Source organism: Papilio xuthus, unplaced genomic scaffold, assembly GCF_000836235.2.
Source record: "Papilio xuthus unplaced genomic scaffold, Pxut_1.1 DF827597.1, whole genome shotgun sequence".
Lineage (NCBI taxonomy): Eukaryota > Metazoa > Arthropoda > Insecta > Lepidoptera > Papilionidae > Papilio > Papilio xuthus.
The window spans coordinates 1,711,585-1,738,112 of NW_013531052.1; the positions used below are offsets into that span (position 1 = coordinate 1,711,585).

At 38.2% G+C, this 26,528-nt stretch overlaps 1 protein-coding gene across 3 annotated transcripts in view; it reads right to left on the minus strand.

The window, feature by feature from the left end:
* Nucleotide 1: 1 nt before the first annotated feature.
* Nucleotides 2-26,528, minus strand: part of Piezo (piezo type mechanosensitive ion channel component) — a 36,373-nt gene continuing 9,846 nt past the window's right edge. The window contains exons 3-54 of one of the 3 annotated variants that reach the window (XM_013312744.1): nt 25,217-25,312; nt 24,378-24,589; nt 23,677-23,803; nt 22,825-23,071; nt 22,480-22,645; nt 21,710-21,769; nt 20,973-21,081; nt 20,724-20,805; nt 19,790-20,021; nt 19,383-19,581; nt 18,760-18,956; nt 18,360-18,508; nt 18,134-18,277; nt 17,983-18,052; nt 17,776-17,876; nt 17,450-17,678; nt 17,031-17,210; nt 16,777-16,934; nt 16,557-16,689; nt 16,236-16,463; nt 15,848-16,086; nt 15,589-15,774; nt 15,227-15,416; nt 14,765-14,916; nt 14,530-14,693; nt 13,538-13,591; nt 13,084-13,128; nt 12,287-12,402; nt 11,496-11,621; nt 10,567-10,672; nt 10,138-10,295; nt 9,874-9,953; nt 9,513-9,572; nt 8,208-8,352; nt 7,928-8,044; nt 7,690-7,856; nt 7,197-7,361; nt 6,200-6,328; nt 5,978-6,064; nt 5,640-5,787; nt 5,150-5,364; nt 4,673-4,831; nt 4,359-4,485; nt 4,061-4,207; nt 3,819-3,919; nt 3,513-3,694; nt 2,916-3,096; nt 2,712-2,809; nt 2,325-2,419; nt 2,011-2,114; nt 1,591-1,732; nt 2-1,261 (exon numbers count right to left, since the gene is read on the minus strand). In XM_013312744.1, coding sequence (XP_013168198.1) covers nt 1,118-1,261; nt 1,591-1,732; nt 2,011-2,114; nt 2,325-2,419; nt 2,712-2,809; nt 2,916-3,096; nt 3,513-3,694; nt 3,819-3,919; nt 4,061-4,207; nt 4,359-4,485; nt 4,673-4,831; nt 5,150-5,364; nt 5,640-5,787; nt 5,978-6,064; nt 6,200-6,328; nt 7,197-7,361; nt 7,690-7,856; nt 7,928-8,044; nt 8,208-8,352; nt 9,513-9,572; nt 9,874-9,953; nt 10,138-10,295; nt 10,567-10,672; nt 11,496-11,621; nt 12,287-12,402; nt 13,084-13,128; nt 13,538-13,591; nt 14,530-14,693; nt 14,765-14,916; nt 15,227-15,416; nt 15,589-15,774; nt 15,848-16,086; nt 16,236-16,463; nt 16,557-16,689; nt 16,777-16,934; nt 17,031-17,210; nt 17,450-17,678; nt 17,776-17,876; nt 17,983-18,052; nt 18,134-18,277; nt 18,360-18,508; nt 18,760-18,956; nt 19,383-19,581; nt 19,790-20,021; nt 20,724-20,805; nt 20,973-21,081; nt 21,710-21,769; nt 22,480-22,645; nt 22,825-23,071; nt 23,677-23,803; nt 24,378-24,589; nt 25,217-25,312 — 7,448 coding nt within the window. In that variant the 3' untranslated portion in view covers nt 2-1,117. Of the gene's footprint in view, nt 1,262-1,590; nt 1,733-2,010; nt 2,115-2,324; nt 2,420-2,711; nt 2,810-2,915; nt 3,097-3,512; nt 3,695-3,818; nt 3,920-4,060; nt 4,208-4,358; nt 4,486-4,672; nt 4,832-5,149; nt 5,365-5,639; nt 5,788-5,977; nt 6,065-6,199; nt 6,329-7,196; nt 7,362-7,689; nt 7,857-7,927; nt 8,045-8,207; nt 8,353-9,512; nt 9,573-9,873; nt 9,954-10,137; nt 10,296-10,566; nt 10,673-11,495; nt 11,622-12,286; nt 12,403-13,083; nt 13,129-13,537; nt 13,592-14,529; nt 14,694-14,764; nt 14,917-15,226; nt 15,417-15,588; nt 15,775-15,847; nt 16,087-16,235; nt 16,464-16,556; nt 16,690-16,776; nt 16,935-17,030; nt 17,211-17,449; nt 17,679-17,775; nt 17,877-17,982; nt 18,053-18,133; nt 18,278-18,359; nt 18,509-18,759; nt 18,957-19,382; nt 19,582-19,789; nt 20,022-20,723; nt 20,806-20,972; nt 21,082-21,709; nt 21,770-22,119; nt 22,249-22,479; nt 22,646-22,824; nt 23,072-23,676; nt 23,804-24,377; nt 24,590-25,216; nt 25,313-26,528 lie in introns of all 3 variants that reach the window. The other 2 variants (XM_013312743.1, XM_013312745.1) reach the window with 2 other exon arrangements.

Sequence of the window (26,528 nt, forward strand, 5' to 3'; positions counted from 1 at the left end):
TATATAAACTGCAGATATTGAATGCCTCATTTGTCAAATCAATTGATTACTTCATTCACATCATTTTTAATTTACAGTATAATTGTAACATGTTATAAATGCTAATAATTGTTATGAAAACCTTTGGAAGTTTGGTGTTTTTTTTAAAGTTACAACTTTAATGTTTTTTAAAAATTCATATTTCAATATTTACTTTGAGTGAATGTGTGTATGGCAAGAGGCATTCATAATTCTGCATAAAATTGAGGTAAATAGATTTAAAAAGCAGAACAACAGTTACAATAAATAGGACATTTATATGATAACGTGAATAAAATATATTTAAAATTTAATATAATCTGGAAATAAAATTGCACCTTATGGTAATCAAACTTTATGAAAAAATAACGATTACCTTAAAACTATGAAATCTCCGCTTGGTATAAGGCGAAAGTTTCTTACTTGCATAAACAAGCATTCATCAAAATATACTATTATCTTAAAATAGATAATTTAATATGTACTTCATTGATTTACATACTTTAACGAGGCTTTTATAAATACCGGATGACTTAACTTGATAAAAACTAGAAATAATTTGCATTATTTTAAATGTGAGTTACTAATAATTGACTAAGCACTTAGTATAAAAGATAAAAAATGCCACTCAGTCCATTTAACAAGCTGTTACAGTCATTTATATGGATATTTCTATAGTAATTTTAATTTAAAATTACCTAAGAGAGCATATAAAAAGTTCACATAAATTATAAAAATATTAAAAATAAACAATTAAGTACTAATAATAAATAATGCATCGCGGAGAGAAGAGCGCCGATAATGACATAGAAATGATTGTATGTGCATGATTTTTATATACTATAATTGATTTGCCCACAATAATTTATAAAGAGGCTGGAACTTTAAAGCACCGCTATTACTCTTAAGTAACCTAACTATCCCTTACTGTACAACTTACGTATCTATCCAAAACGATCCATAAGAAAGTGCAATAACTTCCAATACTTCGTAGTCTTAATATAATAATGTATTTTCGAATGGATGGCAGGAAAATGGTTCATCGACGGTCATCATTACTCGACTATTTGTTTGTTTTGCATTGTTACAAAAGTGACGCTCAGCGCGAGGCGGGTAAAGCTCTCTGCTCGTCGGGCTCCTCCTTGGGCCGCGTCCATTTTATCATGGTCTCGGGCGAGCGGTACAGGAACACAAGTTTAGCGAACAAATCTTCTTCTAGCGCCAATTCAAGCGCTTCACGCACCTGGATATTAAACAAAAGCAATTAAAATCCATAAGGACCTTTACTTTACCGTTGTAACTTTTTTTTACAACACGACTTTATTGAAAAACATTTTTACCAAAGATTTGTCGCAAAAAACCATTACAAAGGTAAAAAAATGCATATAGTTGATCTCATTTTTGTGTAAAGATAAATCTAAGGAAGTGATCATATTGTATTCTTCAACTTTTTTTTTCTAAATAATATATTTTTACATATACATAAAGTAGCCATGTACCTAAAAGTCAGATTATCAGATTAGATGAGATTATATGAGGTTATGCGAGGCAGTGTGAGGTCAGTTTACGTACAAGGTATATGTCGAGACAGAGCTGCAGCACGCGGTCCACGTTGGGCAGATCGTCGAACATGATCTTGGTGTAGATGCCGGAGAAGAAGCCACGCAACACGCGCGACGCCAGGAACACGAACGTCGTGTACAGTCCGATTATACTGTACACACATAAGTTAACACGTTCAATGCCACCTCGACATTAACAAGAAAAATATGTAGTGGTAATCCGTAGTGGCACGTAACGTGTTATTAAACTGAATAGGGAAAATGATCTTTAATGTACGGAATCATGTTATTTTTGAGTCTATTTTGTTTATTTCTTTATCATGTAGGTGTGTTTAACTATTTAGATTCTTTATTTTTTATACATAGATTTCCACAAAATACTTCAATATGGCGTTCGCTAAGTATATTGTTGTATTGTAAGTTGACTCACCCGCCGGCGGAGATGAAGTTGAGCGTCTCGGGGAACAGCTTGTCGTTGAAAGTGTACATGACTAGCATGTCGCAATTATTCATTGGTATTGATGCCATCGGGTCCTGTACACATATAAAAAATAAATAAATAACTAATAAATAAATAAATAAGAATATGCAAATATCTATTGAAAATTAAATGTAATTGGTGACTAGCAAAAAATATATATAACTTCTGGGAGTTCTACATGATAACGGAGATCTGTTGAAAGCACGTAAGTCCTATTCAATGAATATACTAAGTACTATAAGGTAGGTAAGTAGTGTACGTGCCCTGGACTCGCAGGCTTCTCGTACACGCCAGTACATTGCGCCGCCGTCGCGCTCCAGTCGCAGCTCCACGTTGCGGTACAGCCGCGCGTTCTCGTCTGTACAAGTACAATCATATTGAATCATTAAATTAAAATAAATAAAATTGATACGATTAAAATAATAATAATCTTTTTTATACATAAAAATCAAGCGATGTTCGTTAGTCTCGCAAAAACTCGAGAACGGCTGAACGGATTAATCTTATATTGATCTTGAAATGTCCCTGGATGGCTAGAGAAGGTTTAAAAGGTGAGAAAAATTCGAATAATTGTTGGGTCTAATTAAGCTTTTTTTTTCATTCCACACGGACAAAGTCGCGGGCGACGGCTAGTAGTATTTAGAATTTACCGTCATCAGTGGTGGGTGGCATTAGCTGGTACGCTGGCTTCGCCGCGCCTTTGTTGAATACTTTTACGAACTTCGGGAACAGCGTCTTTACGTGTAACCTAAAAATATAACATAATCTTTACTACCCAGTCAAATGAAAGTCCGTAACCTCAGGATAACGGTCTTGGCTTGTGATTCTATATATATATTATAGTGATATAGTACCAGGTGTCTGGAGGCGAGGTGCCAGTGAGCAGCTGCAGCAGGGTGTCGCGCTCAGGGTTGGGTCGGCCGGCCACCAGTGCCGGCAGCGACACCTCGCGGCTGTCCTCCATCGTGGGCGGGTTCTGCGCGTTGTTGCTCGGGTGCGTTATCACGTACGTGAACTTCACCGTCAGCGACGCGTCTGTACAGTTTTACATATAGCTAGAGCATCTGTACTTGTCAATATTGGCATAAAGGGTAGAAAAACTGACTTTAATTCACTATAAATGTCAGCATAATCAAGAATAGTTATAGCACTAAACATACCACACATATACAAAAAACACTTTATTTAATATAAGTACTCTGTGGACTGTAGTCATAATAAAGACTTCCGTCAAATTTCATTCCAAAAATTCAAAAATAAGTAATATTTAAAATAGTTGAACAAAAAATGTCGTTTTTCCAGCTATGGATACATTTCGAGTTTTGTTTTAAGAATTAAAGCGCTTTTTAAAATCTGATTAGCATGTGTGTGTGTGTGTGTGTGAGAGAGCTTGTGCGTTTGTTAGTGTGTTATATGTGCGTGCTCGTTGTTTGTAGGCGTGGCATACTCACTAGAGGCAGCCTCGCGCTCGAGTCGCGCGAGCTCCGGCGGCGAGATCTCCCACTTCATGGTGGAGTTGGGATTGATGGTGATGACGGCCACGTCGTTGTACATATAGTTGGAGAGGAAGGTCTGCGCGGTGCGGTCGCGCGCGTACAGGTTGCTTAGCTGCGTGTAGTCTTGTTCAGAATAGCTGTAAGGAAAAAATCAAACACTCGATTACATAGCTCTTAGGTATCAATTAAAAAGGTTTTTGATATAACAAATTAGGAGTGAAACAGAAAAAAAACTTGATTATTTGATTAAAAAAACATTACATATCGATGTTGTGTGACTGCGCCGACATCTGATAGACGGGCAGGAAAGGCCCGATGCGAATCTTGACCGTCACGTCAGTGGGCGGGTTTGGTTGACCGACCTAGAAAATACAAAATTAAAGTGCAAATAAATATAATATACTATACAAAGTAATTTATTTTATCTGTGGACTAAATTTTTTATTTGTACCTTTTCTGGCGATAATAATTAAATGCACAAATGTGTTTGTGTAATTTCTTACGGAGTTGCCGAATGCGAAGAAGACAAGCGGGAACCATATGATGGCGATGACGAAGGCGAGTACACCACCGCCCAGTAGGTACTTGGAGGTGCTCGATTTCTTGACGCCACGCGGCTGCGGGAACTCATCTTCCACGTATCGCGAACACTGACAACATATAAAAAAACAATATAACAAAAAAAATGGCGATTTAAAATTGCAGATTGTTTTTCGCAACAGTAAATTCAAATGGGAGATATTATCAGATTATTTTAGATTCTTATTTGTAGGTCACGTTTGCTCATTAGACGTTATTTACCTTGAGGAGAAATACGCTGGCGAATATATCCTCCATTTTGAGCCAGTCGAGCAGCGTCATGGAGGTGTCCGTCCAGATCCAGTCCATGAGCGTGCGCAACTCAAACACGAAGGGCACAGCCATGAATCTGAATAAAAAAATACACTAATTTTTACATACACATTGAAAATTTAAAACCATTCTCCCTTTTAACAGAAAATGGTTACAAATATGAGGATGTTACAACCTCAAATATTTCTACGATTTTTATAATTAAGTCAAGAATTCCAAAATATTTAAAAAGTTCACAAGGACTATTAGATGCTAGAACTGACCCCCTGAAGAAGATCATGTTGAGGAAGTGGTAGGACTTGCAGAGGAAGTTGCCAATGATGCGGCGCGGATAGCCGCAGCGGATCTGGTACGCGGAGAGCAGCAGGTACACGCACTTCACCATGTACCACATCGGCGGCGGCAGCAGCGCGTTGAACGTCCTGTTCACAGTCACATACAACCTCATTAGTTATGGCTGACTTATGCCCACTTGCTCGGATAGTCTTGTCGATCTAAGGCTCAAAAATTATTTTCATCAAATTTCAATTAATAGTTTAGGAACGCTTAAAATACAAAAATTCTAATAATTTATATATCTGTACTAATATTGTAAAGAGGAAAGTAGTGTCCTTTTGTTTATTTGGATTGAATAGGCTTCAAAACTCGAAAATAGATGACATAGACTATATTTCTTAATAGATTTTGTATTAATTACGCTTGGACGAAGTCGCGGACAGCTACTAGTTGTATAAATATACCTTTCAGTGATGAATGGTAAAACAAAGAACATCCAGATGTGCACGCCGATGATGAGTGCGTACTGGAACAGGATCTTGCCGAGCATGAACTTGCGCAGGTAGAGAGCGCGGTCGATGACGATGAGCGCGAACTGCAGGATCAGCATCACAAGGAATGGAATCGGCACCTTGTTCTCTTCCAAGTACGCCTGCACGCCGCCGTCGCCCTGGTGAGTCTGCAACATAACACAACAATTTAATCTAAGCTACAAACAATAATTAATTAGTTTAAAAACAATAATTCTGTCTATAATCCTATACGAGATGAACATAAATCGAAACTCGCTCTTAAAAGTCGGTCGAACCGTTTCGACAACAGAAGGACAAAAGAGAAGGGTCATAAAAAACGCATAAATAGGAGGACCCTTCGGGCAATATTACCTTTTTTGATATAAAAATTATAAATTGATAGTTTATTATTTGCAATATAAAAAAGATGATAAAACCGTACCCCGAATGCGGCAAACCCGAAGATGACAACAAGGAAGTTTAGGAAGTCGCATAGGAACATGTACGCGTACACATCTGCGGTGACGCGCGCGCCCGGAGCCAGCATACGCTTGAAGAAGCGCTGTGTTGGTCGTAAATAGCGTTTGAAACTGGAAACAAAAATAAAAATAAAGTGACGCAAATTTCATCCAACAAGCACCTAGACAGAGTTTCACTATAAATACGATAGAGGGCGTGCTAACAGCATATAGCACATCAAGTTGGCTGAAAATAGACGAAAACAAAATAATTCAGTAATGTTTTGCTAAACGAGAGTAATTGAAACAGTAAAATACTTACGACAACAACAATACTTGTGGATAATGTTTGTACGTATCTTCTAATGTCGTCGTCACAGCGATTATCGGCTCTTGATCGTCGTTTACTCTGAAAATAGTATTATAATTTATAATGAAATTTTATTATTTTTCAAATTTTAACATAACAAGTAAATAATAAAAGCGATATACGGCCATATCAGTAGTATCGAAAGTAAATAATGGCTTTAATGCATAAGATTACTTGTAGTGATCGTCGTCGGGAGGCTTGGAGGGTCCCGGCTCGTCTTCCTGCCGCTCGTCAAGCTCCGGCACCGCGGTGATGGCCAGGCTGCTCGCCTGACCTCCCGCCTCCGTGTTACCCTCCACTTGCCTATAATATTTTTTTTTTACTTAAGTCGAAACACATAATGTACAAGTGAAAATACCACTGCAGTTAAATAACGTTATTCTATAATGTAAACGAGTAACATTACTGAATGTGCGTCGTTTCATATATAAATTTCTTAATTTATTAATAATAATAATGAAATATATTTTTGGATACACAGCTGATTATAGCACAATAAAGTTCCTAAATTATCTACTACTTATCTACAAAAATACTTGTTTAATATAATATACTTATAAAAATAATTAATTAGCTATGTTACATATAACTACCTAATAAGTAAATACAAATATTTAAACTACAAAAAATGAACATACAATTTACACAATTAGCAATTATACAAGTATATTTTTTAATAATAATACAATCGCGAGGAGTTGCGCCTCGTCCAGAGCATGCGCACGAAGCGCGGAGAGAGGCGCGAGTAGCGGCTGCGCATGCGCACGCGCACGTCGTAGTCTATGTTGGTGGCGCGCTCGCGCTGCTGCTCCCGCGCCTGCTGCGACCGCCGCGCCTCCAGCGCCGCCAGCGCCTCCCGCAGCCGCGCCGCGCGCACACCACTGTCTGGTCCGCGAAATATGCATAAACCGCTGTCTCATACCCCACACACTGACACACCCGCAGACACACTTTTGTACACATTTTTATTATAACTTGTATGTTCATTTAAACATTTTTTGTAACTGGAATAAAAATAAGCAACCACGTAAAATGATCTAAAAAAAATCAATAAAAAAATAATCAAACACCATCATCAGTATTTCCTGCCGGATATGGAGTGGACCTACAAGAGAAGATTGAACAGGTTGTCGCCTACTTAAAAGAACTGTTTGTGTGACGGTGTACTAACGGTGCGGTGCGGTCGTGCAGACGCAGGTACTTTCGGCCGACGTCCGCACCGCGCCCCTCCACCACGAGGCGCGTGTCGTCCACCGACAGCTCGTACTCAGCGTCCTCGCGCAGCTCCAGCTCCGGCGACGACTCCTTCCACAGACCCAGCGACTTCAGCATGAACCTGACCACGTACATAAATTGCAATACTTGCACTTACACGTACATTTTTTCTTAAAACTCGACTCATTAGACGCAGACGCAATGTTAAAAAGTTTAAAATCTTCTGTAATAATTAGGCTATTAAAATATATTATTATTATAAATGCGAATATTTCGGTGGATTGATGGATGTATGTTAGAAGGTATCTCTAGAACTGCTCAACCGATTTTGCTGTAATTTGGCTTAGATGTAGAACATAGTCTGGAAGAATACATAGACTACTAATTAAGATTTTCTTTACTTTGACGCGGACAGTGAGGCGGGTAACAGCTAGTATGATCATAAATACCTATGCAAGAATATGATGAGCAGTAGCAACAGATCGTAGAGGGCGTAGTTATATTTCCTCTCAATTCCAATAATACGGGGCGCCGTGAAGGGCATATTGGCCGGGATCGCCTTCTGGTTCCAAGGTAGTATTTCAAATTGGAACATACTCTTTATCAGCACGATAACCTATAAAAAGAAAGTTGGATTAATAAAAGTTTAAGTATTACATTCAGTATCTCGTATTAAAAAAAAATTACCTCCGTATAAGCAATCAATGTGACCCAGAATGTTTTAGTCGGTCGTGGTATAGTAACAGTGCCCCACAAGAACACCATGAGCGGCAACGGTATAGAAAGGATCGTCGCAGATTGAATCTATATTAACAAAAATAAGAAAATAAAAAAATGAGAAATTATTGATTTCTATAGAAGAAACATAAGGTATTTTAAATTTTCTGACAAAACTGGACATTGGACAAAAGACAAAAAAATCACAGACGAAATCTTAAAAAATTAAATGATTGAAATTAACGCGTACCTGATTAATAAAAACCATGATATAACAAACGATGTCTGTGTGGGCGAGTACGGCGTACCACAGCGCGTATGCGAGGTGTAGAATCGGGGACTTGTCCTGCTTGAACATCGAGTCATCTTGCTCTTCCAACGTAGTCACGTCTTTGCTAAAATATTAAACGACTATTTAATAAACCTATTTCAAAAACAATCAAGCAATACCAAAAATACAAAACGTGCTATAAATACATCGAAATATATCGAACAAATGCCGCTAGAAATTGCTGAAAGAGATATTAAAACTGTGAAAAAACAATATTTATATGTTCAAGGAAAAAAAAACATTTATAAGTATAGATAGAAGAACGTAAAGAAAGGAAACTTATAAGTATAGACAAAAGAATGTAGAAGAGAAATACAAAATTAATCTGGGATAAAAAAAAAACGAGCTACAAAATGCATACCTCAAACTTACAACTCTATATTTCAGTAATACATCTTCAAAAGTGTACAGAATATTGCGATAAATAAAATACTTACTCTTACCAACGATGAATAAAATAATGAAGATGTAAGAAAAAAAAAGAAGAGAAGAACAAGAAAGCTAAGCCCATTTCAAGCGACGACATTAATTATATCCAATGAAATTTAGGACATCAATTAACATTTCATTCTTTGAACACCAGGACTTTTTAGACTCCCAGGTGTTAAGAGTTATGTCCTAAATTTAATTAGAACCATCGATTGAGTAAACCTTTCAGTGGTCTGTAAGCTAAACGCGCTCTCATGTTCGGAGGTGTCATCTGAGGGCGTGGGGGAGGCGGGCGTGGCGGGGGAGGCGGGGCGCGGCGGGCTCGCGTCCAGCCCGCGCTCCATGCTCGGCGCCAGTATGCGGATCTCCGGCACGCTTATTTCGCTTAACTTACGGCTGCAAATATCCCACCACCCTCTCTTGTTTCAAACGTATTTAGCCTTTAATTTTGCCTTATTTATTCAGTTATATTAAGTTTTTTTTAAACATTTTATTATGTGTGATAAGAAAGGTTATTTCGAGTTATCTCTTGAGTTCTTTTTCACTACAGTTTTAGTTCATATTTATTATTATTGAAAATGTTAATGCGCTCTCTGTGCATGCATCTAAGGACGCGTGCTAGTTATGCTAAAAATGTCCTACTTTGCCACAAAACCTACGATGATCTTCGACGAGGACCCATGAAACCAAATAAATTTAGCCTAAATTAATACTAATATGTAATATTCTAGTTATTTTTTTGATACTACCTAGATGCTGTTAAATGACATGCGTCAATAAAAGCGTAATACAAACCCCATCTCGACAGAGGGCACCTGCAGACGTTGGTCGGAATGTTCCCTCTCCCCTGGCATACTACGCGGCGTGCGGAAATAAAATCTATTGCTTATCACTACAATACTCAGTCCATACTACGATCTATTTAATCCAAAGCTTCATGCTTATAAACTGTTATAGCTTTTATGTCTTATAAATATTTATGGAATAAAACCGTAGCCACTAAAAAACTTTTCTCAAAACAATTTATCTCAGATTCAATTCTAAACACTACAAGTCAGCACAGTTCAAGAAATCTCTAATCTCTAGTAGTAATTATAGTAAAAATGATCTAAGAGATGCAAACCTAAACGTGCAAATAGTAGTAACTAATACCTACTGGTGTGCTAAAGTTTCCGGCAACGGCTCCCATATCATTTGTGATCCTTCGCGCAGTCCGATACCAAAGCCTTCCTTTTCCTAAGACAGAATAATATCACTTAAACATAAAGTTGAATATTATAAAAACATTTAATGGCAATAGCTAAGGAAGTACAATAATGCAGGACGTACACGTTAGATTTTTCCCAATATTTCTGACGTTAAATGCATAAGTTATAAGAGTTTAGGACCTAGCATTTGTCTTATAAAACTGTATGTTAACCTTAAGTATTTTCTTCTCAACAGACAGGGTTCTAGAGACGTAACGGTAGTCACGGGAGTATTTCATGAGGTGCCTCGTCAGCGAGACTAGTAGGCTGGAGATGAACGCCCACGCTGTCCGCATGTACGTGTACAGCTTCTCTAGCGACGATTCCTTCTCTGTTCGCAATCAATATCATACATTTCAAACCATTAATTTTCTCATTAATCTTTTCATACATTTACATCACATTTATATCATGTGTTAGCGGTACTAAAAAAATGGAGCATCTCTTATGGTTATGTGCCATAATTTCATAAAATATTATACAAAAGCGTTGGTTGTCGACGTACGGACTTACAATAAGACAGTGTTACTATAATCAGGTGGTCAATTTCATAATTTACTTTCTAGTAAATAATAATACTAGTTCTTTGTATGATTGTATACCTGGCATCGCTCCGTAGTCATCAATTTCGGAAGGCTGGCGATCTCGGTCGGAGAGCTCTCCATCGCGCTCCGACACGTCCGCGCCCGACGGCGACCGCGTACGAAGCTATCCCGTTAATATTATTCAAATTATTAGAACGAGAAGGTATATGTGTATGAAAGAGAAAGAAGTATATAAATTAACAGTTAATAAATCAGAGATTATTACATGATAGTCAATTTTGGAAAAATTAATTTACTTTTCATTATTGTTATTGTTAAAAAAATTAACAAAAATTTTGATGTGTTTTTATTCAAATAGTTATTGTTTAAGACTTATAGAATAAAATATGTAAATAAAATATTAAATGACATAAATTAGCAAATAAAGAAAATTAAGTGTTGATTTAAAATAGGTCCTACAAATATTTATATAAATGTATAAAGGCACAGAAATAAGTATTGTGTTATTAAGAACAAAGAAAAGCAACAAACCAACATATAATAAAATTCATGCTGAATACCAAATACCAATAAATGATCGTCCACTTACCATAATTATGATGGAAATGCAACTACATACTTTTGTAAAAAACCAAACTTAAAAAAACATTTGGTACACGTTACATCGATGAACTCTAACTTTGGCGATATGATTACTTGAACCATCAGGCATCAATCATGACTTCGATAATGAAATTGTGCAAAATAATTGGGAGCAATATAAATAGCTAAAAAAATATAATCGAATATTTGGACAATTTTTTATCTAGACTAAAGCAATTAGTAAAAATGTATTCTTCAAGCGCGTGATCGTCTTTTAATATCTGGGGAGGTGAATTTTATTTCATTAGTGGACATAGATTTTTTGTCTCTGAAAGGCAAGTCTAAGCCTCCACAGCTTAGAATAGAGAAGGGAGCGATGTACACGTGTTCAGCATTTTGTGTACCTGATGTGGGTCGGAGTGCGGGTAGGTGCCGAGAGAGAAGTGCCTGTCGGTGCGCGCGGCGGGCGCGGAGGAGCGGCGAGCCGACACCGCGCGCCGCAGGTCCGACTTGATCACCGTCGACAGCAGCTGCCAATGCAACGCGGTAAGCGCTACCCACCACCACCCTTATCCCCCCCCCCCCCCACAACCCCACACACCAACACTGTCGCTTCCAGATTTTTCTACTGCTTTTCATTTACTACTTTGTGTTTAAAACCTAAATTCTTTGTTTTGAAAAATATTTATGTGTAGTTCAAAGATTGTACAATTTTAGATACATTTGTTTACTCAAAAGTGTTGTTTTTATAATAGCAATAGTTCTATTAAATATTGAATATCTAGAAGCAACATGTGTTCGCTAGAAGTCAAGGCAGTGCAAGTTACTGCTTATGTTAGTCACTAGAAGCGTCCCGAAGCTTAAGCCCCGTTCACCCTTTCGTAAGCAATACCCACACATTGTAGACCTAACTCTCCGTATATAATTCTTAAATAACTTATTAAAACGGACAATAGTAATGGAGCATGCTTGTCATAACCACATAAATTTTACTTAATTCCTATAAAACATGCCCACGTTTTAACCATGACCATCTGCTAAATGCCGTAACCATAACGGAAAATCATCATAATAGGTTCCTTTTTTAAACCATACTTTTTTTTTAATTTATCTCACGAACCTATTATTTTGCGATGACTTATCTTCCAAAAACCTTTTCAAATAAAAACTGTAAGTTTCTAATAGTTTGAATTACCTTGCCGAATCCCATTTCTTTAGGCGCATCTTCATCGGAGCTGGAATCGTCGTCTTTCAAATGCAAATCGGTGTCATCAAACTCATCGAACATGTAGTAGTCTCCAGAGCGTACGGCTGTGTGCAGGTAACAACAGATCAGTATATAGAAGTCATTATCATGCTAAGTGTGGTTTGTAAAGCAAACTATGTGAATTAGTGTAACTGCATTAAATTCAGTTAAAGTAAAATTTAATTATAAATAAAAATACTAATATTTTAATAATGTTACTATTTTATCGGATTGTAAATTGAATTAATTTTATTGGTTTATTTTTTAATATTTTTAATACTTTATTTGTAAAATATAATAATTTTAATAATGTAATAAGATTTATTTTAATATAGCTATAATTAATTAGCAATTTTAATAAAAATATTATATTATAATAATTAAAAATTAAATTCTAATACTGTGTTAAATATGTGTGTGTAAACATAAATTCTTGTAGGTTAGAAGAAAATGCCCAAAAACATGCAAACAAACACACAAAATGGCGGCGAGTGCAACAAGCCTAGAAGCGACCAATCGGCGGACATGCAGCCAGTGCTCGGGCGTGTTCTGTCTTCTTTGACACACGTGAAATCATCGAATATTATTTACAATTTTTACATTAATTTCGATCCCACGAGTTAATCATCAGCATAAGACAGCTCCCGCCAAAACAATGCATCCGACTTGCCTACATACCATCACCTAGAAGCTGAACGGTTAGTACGGTACATGTTAGCGCGAGAATATCCGAGACTGAACGTTACCCTTCTGATGGCTGGCGGGCGGCTTATACGGCGGCCTGTCTCGTGCTACAAGAAAAATGCACAGCTCAACACTACAATCTCACACCTTATGATACGGCCAAGGAAATATTACAGCTAGATTATATCGGCTGGCGAAGTTAACACATCGGCGTCACCCTCGCGCCGCGCCGTAGAGTTATTGCAAGCTGCGCTATCTGACGCGGAATTAGTAAACCAATTGAACGTAAGACGTTAATACTTGCGCAGAAATTTAGGTGCTCGCTAGAGGAATGTGGACCTCGAAAACATGAAAACGTTCGTTCTCTCAATTTTCTCGGTTCGAAAAATTACAAGAAAGATGTTCCTCGTTACTCTGAAGAGAGACTTTAAAAGACAATCACTCGTACATAAAATAAGAAAAGTACGTTATAACAAAAATGTTCCCACACCATCCCTTTGTTAATGTCGACTATACCTTCGTGTCTCTTAGTGAATATGCGTCTTCTAGTCGTACAACCAGACTCACTTCCTATATGAATAGAAACAATAACATAACATTTAAACATGTAACTTTAGATCGATGCTTTACATTATTTACAATGAGAAATATCAAATCGAGTGTATCTTTGTAGACGCACTAAATCACATCTAGATTTGTAAAATGTGCACAATATTCAGTTGAATTACAGGTGTGGTGAGAGTTGGGTTCAGCGCGGCTGGACTGCGAGATGATGGAGGTGCGCTGCACGCTGGGGCTGGCCAGCGTGTGCCGGCGCCGGATTGGCGGGGGCGAGAACACGGGGTACGACTCCTCGGGGCTCTGCGCCCGCGGGAGAAGGTCCGAGGAGGGGGGAGATTCGAAGGAGATGCGCCGCGGTTCGAGGTAGGCGTCGAGGGAGACGGTCATGAGAGCGGAGGAGGGCGAGGGAGGGCCGCCCTGCGAGGGGGGCGGAGGCGCGGGGAGGGCGGGGAGTGTGCGGGGCGGGAGGCGCGAGGGGGAGCGCGGGGGCGAGGGCTGCGGGGAGGGCTCGCTGACGGGCGTGTGGTAGCCGCGGGGCGAGGCGGCGCTGTCGGGCGTGTGGAAGCCGCGGGACGCGTCGGACTCCCCGCGCACCAGGGGCACCTCCGACTCCCCCTGTTGCGTCTCTTCCTCTTCCTCCTCTTCCACTTTTTTGTCAGCGACGCAGGTTAATGTTAATAAGATTTTGTGTTTTAAACTCATAACATATTTAAATTATTGTCGATAACAATTTCTCATTTAGCTAATAAAAGTAATGAATATATCACTACGCTTGCTTAATTTTCATTTTTCTTTATATTGGAGTTTCCATTTACGAATTCTGATCAAAGGTCAATTTATTAAAACCATCATGATCTCTTGTAGGTCTAATACAGATACAAAAGACCGTTTAAATATTTCATAACCTATTATAATTATTATTCAAGCAACAAAATAGATTACTTTACCAGCGTCATGCTGCAGAGGCTCCTTGGACATTGCGCCTTGAATCTTCTTTTGGTTGGCCTTAATTCTCTCCATCTTTACTTTTATCTTCTCTAATATCTTGATTTCCTGCTCCTCCTGCACTTGCATTTGCTTTTGTCGTAATTCTTCAATTAATTCAGCTCCTCTGGTAAATTATATAAATACGTTTTTAGTCAAAGAAATTGTTTTATAACTTATTGATATATTAAAATTTACCTGGAAGCAAGTACAGTGGTTGCTTTGCTTTCATCGATGACTCTATAAAAGTAGTAACTGTGGAATAGACGGCGCTGGAGTATTAGAAAGGCGAAACAGACGCCATCCCACGCTAAACCAATGTCCTCTTGTGGCACCGAACACGCTGAATCCTGAAAGTGGGAGAATTTGTACGGTTTAACAAATATATATAAATTCAATGAGTAATCAGTGAGTCAATCAAATTAAAAGTACCATGTATAAAATATATTGTTATCTCGGTTTTTTCAAAAGACAATAAGATAAAGCTTTGTTTCATGTAAGGATTTTGGTCTCAGAAACCAAAGATAAGTCTCATATTATGTAGTATGTGATAGAGATAACTCAATACGAAGAAATCAGTTGATTGTATTTTGCCGTTGACTGTATAAGTTGTATAAGCATTTACGTAAATGAATGTATGTATGAGGCTGTGTGTATAACCTTGTCATACTGCATCTTGATGAAGCGCGCGATGTTACCGCCTGCGAACTTGTCGACGCAGCCGATGCCGAGCAGCTGCACCAGCCAGCAGGCGCGCGCCTGCATCGCGCCGCTGAAGATGCAGCCCGGGATCTGCAGCAGCGCCTTCACCACCACCACGCACACGTTGTACCGCACCAGCCACGACCACCTCAACACACCGCATATATTACAATAGATTACAAGAAAACACATGTCAATGATCGCGACCGATACATAATGGATACGGTATATAATGCTAAGGGGGTTACTAAAAGTTTAAAGTAAAGAAAATCTCACTAATAGATAAATTTAAATTATCAATGACAAAACAACGTTCTTACCATTGTAAAATAGCTTCTTTTGGTCGTAGATAGAAGTCTGTGCCTTGCCAGAGGAAAATAAAAGACCCGATAAGGTAGCCCATGGAGAAGAGATTGACTCGGTTAGTGCCTGTCATGAACATGATGGCCAGCGTCACCCACAGCATCCCCAGGAACACCATGCGCTTGATCACATCCAACCACGACCTGGGGAAGACATTAATGCGGTCAACGAAAGTTAGCCAACGGTTTCTCGTTAAGCATGATATAACATTCTCACCCGACGTAATCCAGGAAGTCCGGGACTGGGTTAACAAAGTTGGGAGTCTCCCAGTCCTTGCCGATGTCTTCGCTATTGGAGCCGCCCGGATACGCGGCGCCGTGAGTGCGCTCCAGCCGGAACACGCGTAGCTGCCGTGCCGCGAACAGCAGCAGGAAGTAATCGAAGATCAGCTTGACGGCGTGCGGCGGCTCCGCGGGGTACGGTAAGTACAGCCAGGAACGTACGTGCTTCATTTGCTGTAAAGTTATTTAAACTTATTGTAAGTATGTAAAAATATAATTTTTAAGCATACACCAGAAAGTTCGATACCTTCTCATGTAGAAGTACAAAAGCAGAGGGGGGAGACCAACAGAAAGAGACAGAAGGAAAGAGAGATAATTCTAACCTGTGTTTCACCGCTCCAGGGGAACGTGAGACAGAGCTGCGGCAGGAAGCCGACGGAAAGCATATACTGCAGCGGCACGAGCACGGTGAGGCAGGCGGTGAAGGCGGGCCATACGCGCGCCAGGCGAGCGCGCGCACACGACACCAGCGCCAGCAGCCAGCCCGCGTACACCGCCGCGTACACGTCCATGCGAGACCCGATCACACCCATCAGGCAGATCAGGCAGATCTACAAATATCGATTCGTAAATAATTCTAGAAATTGCTTCTGAAAATCTAAATTTCAACTTTTACTTCGAAATAAAGTAAGTTCATAACTTACCTCAACACCAAATTTGTAGAAGCCGTAGTTAACCAGATATTTAATGCAATGTATTAAATCTTTGTCAGCCTCTTTGCGCGTTATCTCTGGGAACATTAATTTTTCCGCACCACTTGGTAGAAGACCTCGATCTCTACAACATTAAAAAAGTAAGATAACATAATTAATGAGAGAACATAATTTAATGAGATACCAGAAACTAATATTTAATGTAACAAACCTTATATTCTTCTGTCTGTAACTGACAAGCGAGTAGAAGGTAAATACTGCAATAAGTCCAATGTATCCTTTGAGCAACACAACTAGAGGGCGGTCGTGAGTCGCCTTGTAGAAGCCCACCCATTCCGCGTTGTTATACGTTGTTATGTTGCCATCGGACTAGAATATTAAAAAATAAAAATGTTAAATCCAAAAATAATAACAGTTTTATTGGTCAATGGCCATTAAAATTAATGTAGATAAGATATTACTCACTGCAGTACAGTTAACATCAAAATATGAATGCTTGATGTATTCGATTTGATACACCATTTTCGCCATTAGGTATATGCTGATAAGGGTCGATATCAACAGCACGCAGAAACGTTGTTTTCGTGAGTTCAATAACAGAGCGGGTGAAATTAACACCATGATTGGCACATGCATGGCACAAACCTTAAACAAAGACAACACTTTAAATATGATAAAGATATAAAAGTTGGCAGCAACTACTTCATTCTGACCTTTTCTAGAGGACAAAATTGACCTAATTTTATATTTGTAGAACATAATTTGTGTAATTTTTTAACCGAGTTTCTATTTATGATTATATTCTTTGAAGCACCAAGTCGAAACTAACTATCACCGTATAGCACTTGATTTAACTTGTATAATGTTGGTATAGTGGTACTCACGTTCATGACACAGAGCAGCATGAGGGCGAGGAAGATGACCTTGAGGAGATGCAGGTCGAGGAAGAGGAAGGCGCGGTCAGCGGCGCTCTGCAGCAAGTCTCGCGCACGCCGCAGCGCCGCCAGCAGCCAGGGCTGCAGCGTGGTGGCCCGCGACCCTCGCGACATGCGCGACCCACGCGACCCGCGCGACCCGCGCTCCGTCGCATACGACCGGCTACGAGACGGCTTCCTGTACAATTGTGAAACAGATTAAAGTTGATTCATAATGTCGAAATACCAATAATGTGTTTTTACCGGCTAAAGTGTACTATACATTAAACCTATACCTATATAAAGAGCGCCTTGAGCCCCGCATATTGTCAGTCTTAGAGTCTTCGCCGCTGGGCCCGGAGCCTACGTGGTCTTCTTCCAACGGTAACGCTGGAAACTGAAGATAAACACAATATAGCATTATTCATAAAAAAAAAATCGCTATATTTTTCGTCATCGAACTTTTCTGAAAACAAATCGTAACAAAATCGAAAATGTCTTACATCTTTTATCGTGGAAGTACCAGCTTGACTCGGATGACTAGATTCTCTACGTGTAGCGACACTGTTTGTCCTGCAATTTAAAAAAAATCGGAAAGTTATATTTTTTTCGTAATAAAACAATATTCTTTCTACTAACTACAATAGTACTTACGTCGTATTTGGATCTGAGAGCGCCAGAAAGTCTTTATGGAAGTAATGGACCTGCATTATAGTTATAATGAGAAACAACGTAGGCGTTAACAATTTGACGAACAAATCCGCAGGATGATATGGTTCCAGACCTAAATCGTGCTGTCTGAAACAAACAAATTGCAAGTTAATAATTACAATAATTAAAAAAAATCATCAAAAAAGTTACGATTCACAGTTTCACTTACAATCTCTCATTGATGAGAAGATATTTCTCTATCATCTTGGAGAAGTTGTCGAACTGGTATATATAAATAAGTATCAGATTGATCATCGAATATATGATGACAGTTATCCAGAACATATACATTAGCCGTCGCCACCAGTACCAACTTATCTGTGAAAAACAAACGTTCCTATTATAAAATTTATCATTAAAACATAAGTTCACATACAGAATCCAGGACTAACAGTGGATTTCTGAGACCGAAATCCACGTTTAAAACTCATTGTTATTTTTGTTTTGTCAAAGATGACACACAGGGATGGCGATATATTTTACTCAGAAAGCAACTGTTAATGTTCAAAAATCGATAAATCATGTAAAAAAAATTGAATGAACTCGTAAAAATAGTAGTTAGTACATACTTGGAACATCAATATAAATGCGAGAAAGAGGAACATGTAGATGATGCGGAAGATGGTCATGCGGTCTCCGGTGACACCGATGACAAACAGCATGATGACGACCACGTAGATCCAGTAGCGCGCGCACGCAGCTCGCAGCCACGCCCCCAGCGCGCGCAGCAACCGCGACCGCGGCTCCTCCCTCACTCCTTCCACACCTAATACATTCTCTTGCCTTATACCCTCGTTTTATTGTCGTTAGCGACATATTATATAATTAATAAAATCTAGAAAATTGTTTGGTGTTAAAGAAGTAAATATTGATGAAAACTTATGTGCTTAGTGTAACATAGTAGAGAGATCATTGTATTTGAGTTGATAAGAATAATTAAAAAAAAAATTGCCAAGTATTTTATTGATTGCCAATATTAAAAAGTTTTTGTCTGACCATTACCAAAAGCTAGTCCTGTAAAGTCGCAAATGTGAATTATTTTAATGTTAAATCAATCAAATAAGGGCTTTCATAAAACTTTCTATTTACACGTACATAACACGTTATGAAATTTCTGAAATATATAAAAATATTTTTATTTTAATTTCTTGATCTATGAGAAGAAGTAAACCAAGTTATAAAATGTCAATACCCGCGCCTGCAGTGGACGCGGTGAGGTGCAGAGGCGCGGCGAGGTCCGCGGTGGCGGCGGACTGGCGGCGCACGCGCAGCTCGTGCACGCGCTGGCGCAGCGTCACCCAGAACATGCACGTGAACAGCGACTTGATCAGCAGCGGCAGGCACGGCTCGCCCTCGCCCCGACCCACGCCGATCTGACGCAGGTTCACCTCCTGACACAACATACATATATTAATAACAAAAAAACGATGTTATTATATAACAAATATATCACCCACTTTTTCGCTAGTGCAGCTATTTTTTTAATCACTTCCTTATATATTGCAAAGGGCATGGTGATGCAAAAATGAACTCTAATGCTATGCACTTAAGTCACATTTTATTCTTTTACTAGTAAACTAACACTAGTAAATTACGTACCGTTATATTAGAAGGTAGTTCGCTTTCGTACAAGTTCATGCCGTATATGTACTGCGCGATTAGCAGCAGCATGGCGTAAAAGACGAGCACAGGGCTGGTCTTTAGCATGAATGAGCGTTGGTTGTGGCACAGCCAGACCATGTTGGCCCACATCAGGAACACGAACGTCAGCCATGAGTGGAACATTATGCTCCAAGCCATCATCGTAATCGTCGTCGCTATGTACGATGATCTGGAAACATATTATGTTGATTACTTCTTAGCAGAATACCTATGTAGAAACCCCTTCAAAAATCTAAGTATCTAGCTAAAAAAACGATAAGAATGCTCCTTTATGGCCTAAGAATAAATCTAGAAATGCCTAAATAGGCGGTCTCACTTTTAACACGCTTTTCCGTAAGTTGTTTATACGTACCCTTAATTTTTTTTATTTCAATATTTTCCAAATAAATTAACGGTCATTATAAGTAAGGATTTTTACGCGACAATTTTTTGAAATTTTTTGATCATATCATTGTGTAAGATATATAATTCTTAATTAGTATATACTTATAACACAATACAAATGATAATTCTTATATATAAAATTCTCGTGTCACAATTTTCGTTCCTATACTCCTTAGAAACGGCTTGACCGATTCTCATGAAATTTTGTGAACATATTGAGTAGGGCTGTGAATCGGCTAAAATCTATTTTCAATCCCGCGCGGACGGAGTCTCGGGCCACAGCTAGTTTTTATGTAACATGATTTAATATGGAACACATGACATTGGCCGTGTTAAAACAAATAAGGAAGGCCTTGTAATAGCATGCGAAACGTGCATACAAATGTATACCTTACTATTATCGTATGATTCAGTTTCAATAGAATTTAACACAAAGATGTTCAACGAAACATATTGGTGCTTAAAATTGACTCTACGTTAAACTTACCTGATCAAGACTTGGAAGAAGTCTATAATAGCTGCCACTACATCATCCATTAATGTCGGTTCTTCTTCTTCTATGATAGATTCTAAAAAAAATAAAAATAAAGGGGACATCTAAAAAGCTTTCTTATCCTATATTCCTTATCTAGCGTCTTTATCTAACTTAATTATTTTATCGGTATTGCGTATTCGTAATGATTTGGTATAGGGTAAACGGCATATTGATTGGTCACCTGTCATAAAAATATATTACCGTCATCAGGAACAACGACGGATCCCGTGGAGTCCTGGTGCAGCTGGCGCGAGCCGGATCGCGAGCGCACACTCGGCCAGCGCCGGCTCGGCGACGTCGCACTTATCAACTATCAACATGTCCAGAACGTTACTATATCTAGATTATTCCAATTTTGTATGCAAGCGTTCACGAATAACATACAACGTTTAAGCGTTTTGATTGACGATAAATGTATTGTATAACCCGTTGAATAATTTAAATTTGAGGATAAAATGTAGATATTATAATGCTTTCAACATGGAAAAAAAGAAAATTCAGTGTATTTGGCAAATGTCGTTTTGCTAGAAAAATTACTTTGGTCGCCAATAACAAATCAAAATACACAAGAAGTTTTGCGTGAGATTCCAAAAAAAAAGTCTAGCTTAGTCTAGTCTATAGGAAACTATAGTCTTATATATGTTGGTGCTAAGTAATCTTGTATAACTTTTTACTGTAACTTACATAAGGATACTTTTTTATTAGGCTACTTAAATATAATATACTGTAATAGTATTTAAAAACAATTAAAATGCAACAACAAACATCAAAATGTTAATATGTGAACAGGACAACAATGAGCAAGCGTGATCGGCCTCAATCATGATTATAGACAAATAAATTGAAAAAAGCGATTAAAGCAGACAAAATGGATGTCTCGAAATCTTTTGGAGCACATAAAGCAAGCGTGAAAACGAAAAGAAATAGGAAATACATACAGGTGTGTTCTCACCGACGTCCCGTCGCAGTGCTTGGGAATTTATGTATGAATATGCAACCTACAAAAGAATTAAAGCAGGTTGCAAAAACAACATATAAAAAGTTACGGAAGTAACGCCATACATTAAAAAAACAAAAACCGGATAGCTGAAAAAGTTAGCACGAGTCATGCCCTCTCATCTATCGTGTTCAGCTGATGCATGAGGTGCAAATATTAAAGGTGCATTAAAATGTTACAAATGTTTAATATATTTCTATTGATTTATAAAACGAATAAATAAAGTACTAGACGCATTTTACAGCTACAAATAAAACGGTGCGGCGTTCATTGAACTTCAACATTACGTGTGTAAATAAAATTAAAAGGTTCACTACGACGATACTAGTGCGAGAGTCCGCGCGCGCTTACTCGAACTTTTTTAGTTGCGCTCTTCCATTTGTCCCTTGTGAGGCGACGGCTGCGGTGGAAAGATACGCCGCGCACCAATGAACCGTTCACCTTCCCGGCCTCTACGCCGGTTAGGGTCTTTCTCTTCGGCTACACCCCCCCGGTTAGGTTGCACAAAAAGAAAATTACTATAACATAAGGTGGCGAATCCAACTTCTACGGCAGCGGTACGAAGGCGATTCAAATCAAACGGCATCAGTGTTACAGCCAAACTCGAATAATGAGACTACAAGCGTATGTTTAATCATGTTAGTAATAGAGAGATCCTATAGTATCATAACATATTGCAATAGTGAAATAATTTTATGAATTAGTACATACCTTTGGCTTGAACAATTCGCGGCTCTCGATCGCGAGGAAGAAGTAGGTAAAGAGTATAACTAGGGGACTCGCAAGTGTAGCCCACATGTGGTCGTCGGTCACTTCGTATGTAAAACTATCTGAATCTGTATCGTTTAAGATGACTAATTTTGTTAAACCGAAGTATCTGCAAGAATTTTGAAAAATATGTTGTCATCTCGCGCACACCAGCAAACACTTAAAATCGACATGTGTTCATTCCGAATAGTACTCTTATAATGGCTCAAACCTTGTTAGATTTATTTTAACGAATAGAGAGAGAACTTATAAATTTCCAAAGGAGTTCTTAAGTTTGCCGTCACTCACCTAGCAAAGTTTTCATCAGGTGGGTAAATATTAATGATCCAAGAGCATTGATAGACGAGTAGGATTGTGATGTGCGCGGCCATGATAGCCATGAGGCAGCGGCTGACGACCGCAAAGCCGCGTTCCAGTGGCCGGCCCAGTGACCACGCTGTCGCCGCGCTCATGAACATCAGAAAGTAAATGCCCGACGTCACACTCGGCCGCATTATTCCAGAGAACATTATCAGGAACAGCGCTATGTACTTGCCTGTCAATAACATTTTAATCATTGCATTTACTATAATACTTTATGTACTACACATTGGGTTGTGTCAAAATCACCGTTACTAATATTTTTGCTACAAACAATTTTCGGTGATTTTATTAAACGCATGTTTACGTTTCCATCAATGTCTTTTATTCTGGCAACATAAATTTTCCTGGTTTCTGTTTCCTCATTCTTCGGTAAAATTTAACCTAAGCAATTTATACAGAACATATGGTAAAATGTTAACATAGGTAATAAATGAGTTCATGATGTCAATAGATTTTTTAAGTTTCTAAACAATTTCGAGCCGCTCCAGACGGTTCTGAATCACGCATTTTATATTTAGCATCTAAAATAAACATTGTGCTTCGATACTACTGAACTCAATTCTTATCATTCACTTGCGTTAAATTGCAATGTACTGTGTAACATACATAAGTTTTAGCTAAAAGTAAGTGGGTGTAGACTTAAGACATCGACTCCTAACCTACTCATGTCGTATTGACGCAAACGAACAAATTGTTAATGGTTACGGTTATGCATATTCCATTATTATTTTTAACCCCTGGATTTATATAGTTTACAAAAGAAGAGACGCTAGATACCTGCACTGGTAAGCAATGGATACCGCTGGTGCTTGGAGTCCTTCCTCGGCAGCTCATCCGGGTTGGTCACGGTGAGCAGACGTCGGACAACCAGGTACACTGTCAGCGATGACCCAGTTGCGACCAACTGAAAACATTAGTCTTACTTCTTAGTAATATTATGCAAAAGTTTAAATGGTTGGATGGATCGATGAATGTGTGTTGGAAAGTATCTCCTGAAAGGCTGAACCAATATTGATGAAATTTGGCACATATGTAGTACAAGGAAGGTTTGGAAGAATACATAGGCTATCTATTAAGTTTTTTTTTTAATGACGCGCAAGGAGTCGCAAACCTCAGCTAGTACAGTATAAAGAAATATCGAGTCACATAGCAACTAATTTCACTCATCGTACCATTTCCGTGCATGAAATCGTAAGATCCTCTTTATCCTTCAGTTTCTTATAAATGTTTTCGCGTGTTTATATATATTCAATGATTTAAATTGCAATACAAAATTTGTTTATTGATTTATTGTAACCGCCAATCAAATGCAGGTTGGTATCATGTTTTGAAATTTAAAACAAGCGCCCGGATGCTGAGTATTAAGCGATATGAAATGTTATTATGTTCAATAATGAAACAGACTCCATATTTGTAATCGTAGGCAAGAAAACCGGTCAAATTAAAAACCTGACATAGAAAAATAGTGTTTTAAATACCTCTGGTGCGACATAGTGTACTGCCATGAGAGGTTCGATGTCGGCGAAGGAGACAAGGCCAAGGTTGTAGCCGATGTCTTTGAGCAGCGGTAGCTTGTCCAGCAGCGAGCCGTACGGACTGAACGCCGCCAGCACGCTGTGCCATGCCGCGTGTGTCAACAGCACCAACAATGATACGACGAAATTCAGCACTAGGAACCTGCCCCGCCATCCTACAACGTTACATTTTGTATGTATTTTTATACAAACTTATATAACTACATAACACTAAGAGCTTCTTAACAATTCAAAACAAAAGAGTGAAGAATGAAATTACAAACAGTTTTTTTTATTGGAAAATAATTTTACAAAAGATTGGTAAAAAACAAAGCCAGTCGGTGGGAACGTCGAATATTTTGTATGAATATTATTTTCATTCATTTTCTTAACATCAAAACCACGCTTCATTAACGTCGAAAGACGTTCTCCTTAACCCAGGTTACGAATAGTAAACACTTAAAATGCAATTAACAATTTAATGCGTACCACAAGGCCCATACAATCATAAGAACTCAAGGCGAATATTTGAATATCGAGCTTTCTCTGATGTGGACGTAGACAAAATTCTTATTTCTTAAAATTATAAAACAGTCAGATTAACCTAAGTAGCTCGTTAAATTTATCATTTCTGCGATCTTCTGCACGTTTAAAGAAAACTTATAACATGGATTTCTTTAATAGAACGCACTTCTTCCTTAAAGATTACTAAAGAACCCTGTTATGGAATTCGAAGGCGAAGTGCTATTCGTTTGTATCCTTGTTCTTTTGAACAACTAATTTCATAAATCATGACGACTTACCGGAATATGTCTTGGTGTCGGGTACTTGTGCTAGCGGTGCTATTAAATACAGCAGCAAGTATATTAATGACAATCCAAACGGTCGCAGGGCAATGGCTGTAACAAAACAATGTACAAGATAATGTTTCTATTCAGTGTCTGTCACGTTAGTTATGATATATTGATAGGATGAATTTAGCATCATATCTTTGAACTACATTATTTTTATTTTATAAGGCTTTGTTTTAAATGTTTTTTCTTCGCATATTTAAAAAACCCTATTAAAACAATTATGTATTGGATGTTGAAGAGGAAAGCAGTGATAAGAAAAATATTATACGGTATAAACGTCCAAGTTCATAATAAGATATCACTTACTCTACTTTAGCTATAAAAACAGCGTAAGCATAAACATTCGTCTGATATTTTGTAGTCTAGTGTTATCGACTGGCCTATAAAGATTATCGGAGATGTGGCAAAAGGTCAAACGTATAAGTTATTTTAAGATTTCACTGTAAGGTGTTAACTAAAAAAATTCGGTAGACATACACGAGTTGAACAAGCCATATGTGCGATGACCATATCGAAGTTTATAGATCTTTTGCTAGATATACATATATACATTCCCCATAGACTATTGCAAAGTCCCGAGGCAAGGACTTGACATGTTATAACTGTAATAATAACGATTAAAATGTTCAAAAGCAACGATAACGAATCTAACTACTCGTCGTTTAAAAATAAAGCAAATACTTTTGAGTAACCATTTCAAATTTAAAGTGTATAAATAATAAAAAAGACTATGTATCAAATTATATATTTTATTTAAAAAAATGGTTATAAAACTACCAAGATAAATTAAATTAATAAGTATCGGGCGGGGTCGTCAGTCGATAGTGCATGTATTCCGAGCCGCGGACTCCTGTTTCGGTTGGCTGTCAGACCTTGACCGGCTTGAGTAAACGCACACGAATGTTGAAGATATGTTTAAACTGACACCGTGGTTGTATATTTGTCCAGTTCGTTAAAATAAATGTTAAATAGTTGTGGTGTTGAATATGCGGAATGCAGATTAATTATACTCACAAATATTTTAAGTTTTCACATTTTTCTGAAATCCTTATTGTTAATTGAATTATGACGATAATATATATTTTCCGATAAAACATATAAGTTGAGAAAGCCCGCCCCATAACGAGTGCATTTTCATTCCAACATAACCATGACAAGTCCCTAGATAGTACGGTTGGCAAAAGCGATAGCCATGTCATTGACTTCTGTTACAAACAACATTTAATGGTAGTTATAATAGTTAAATATTATTAACCTACGA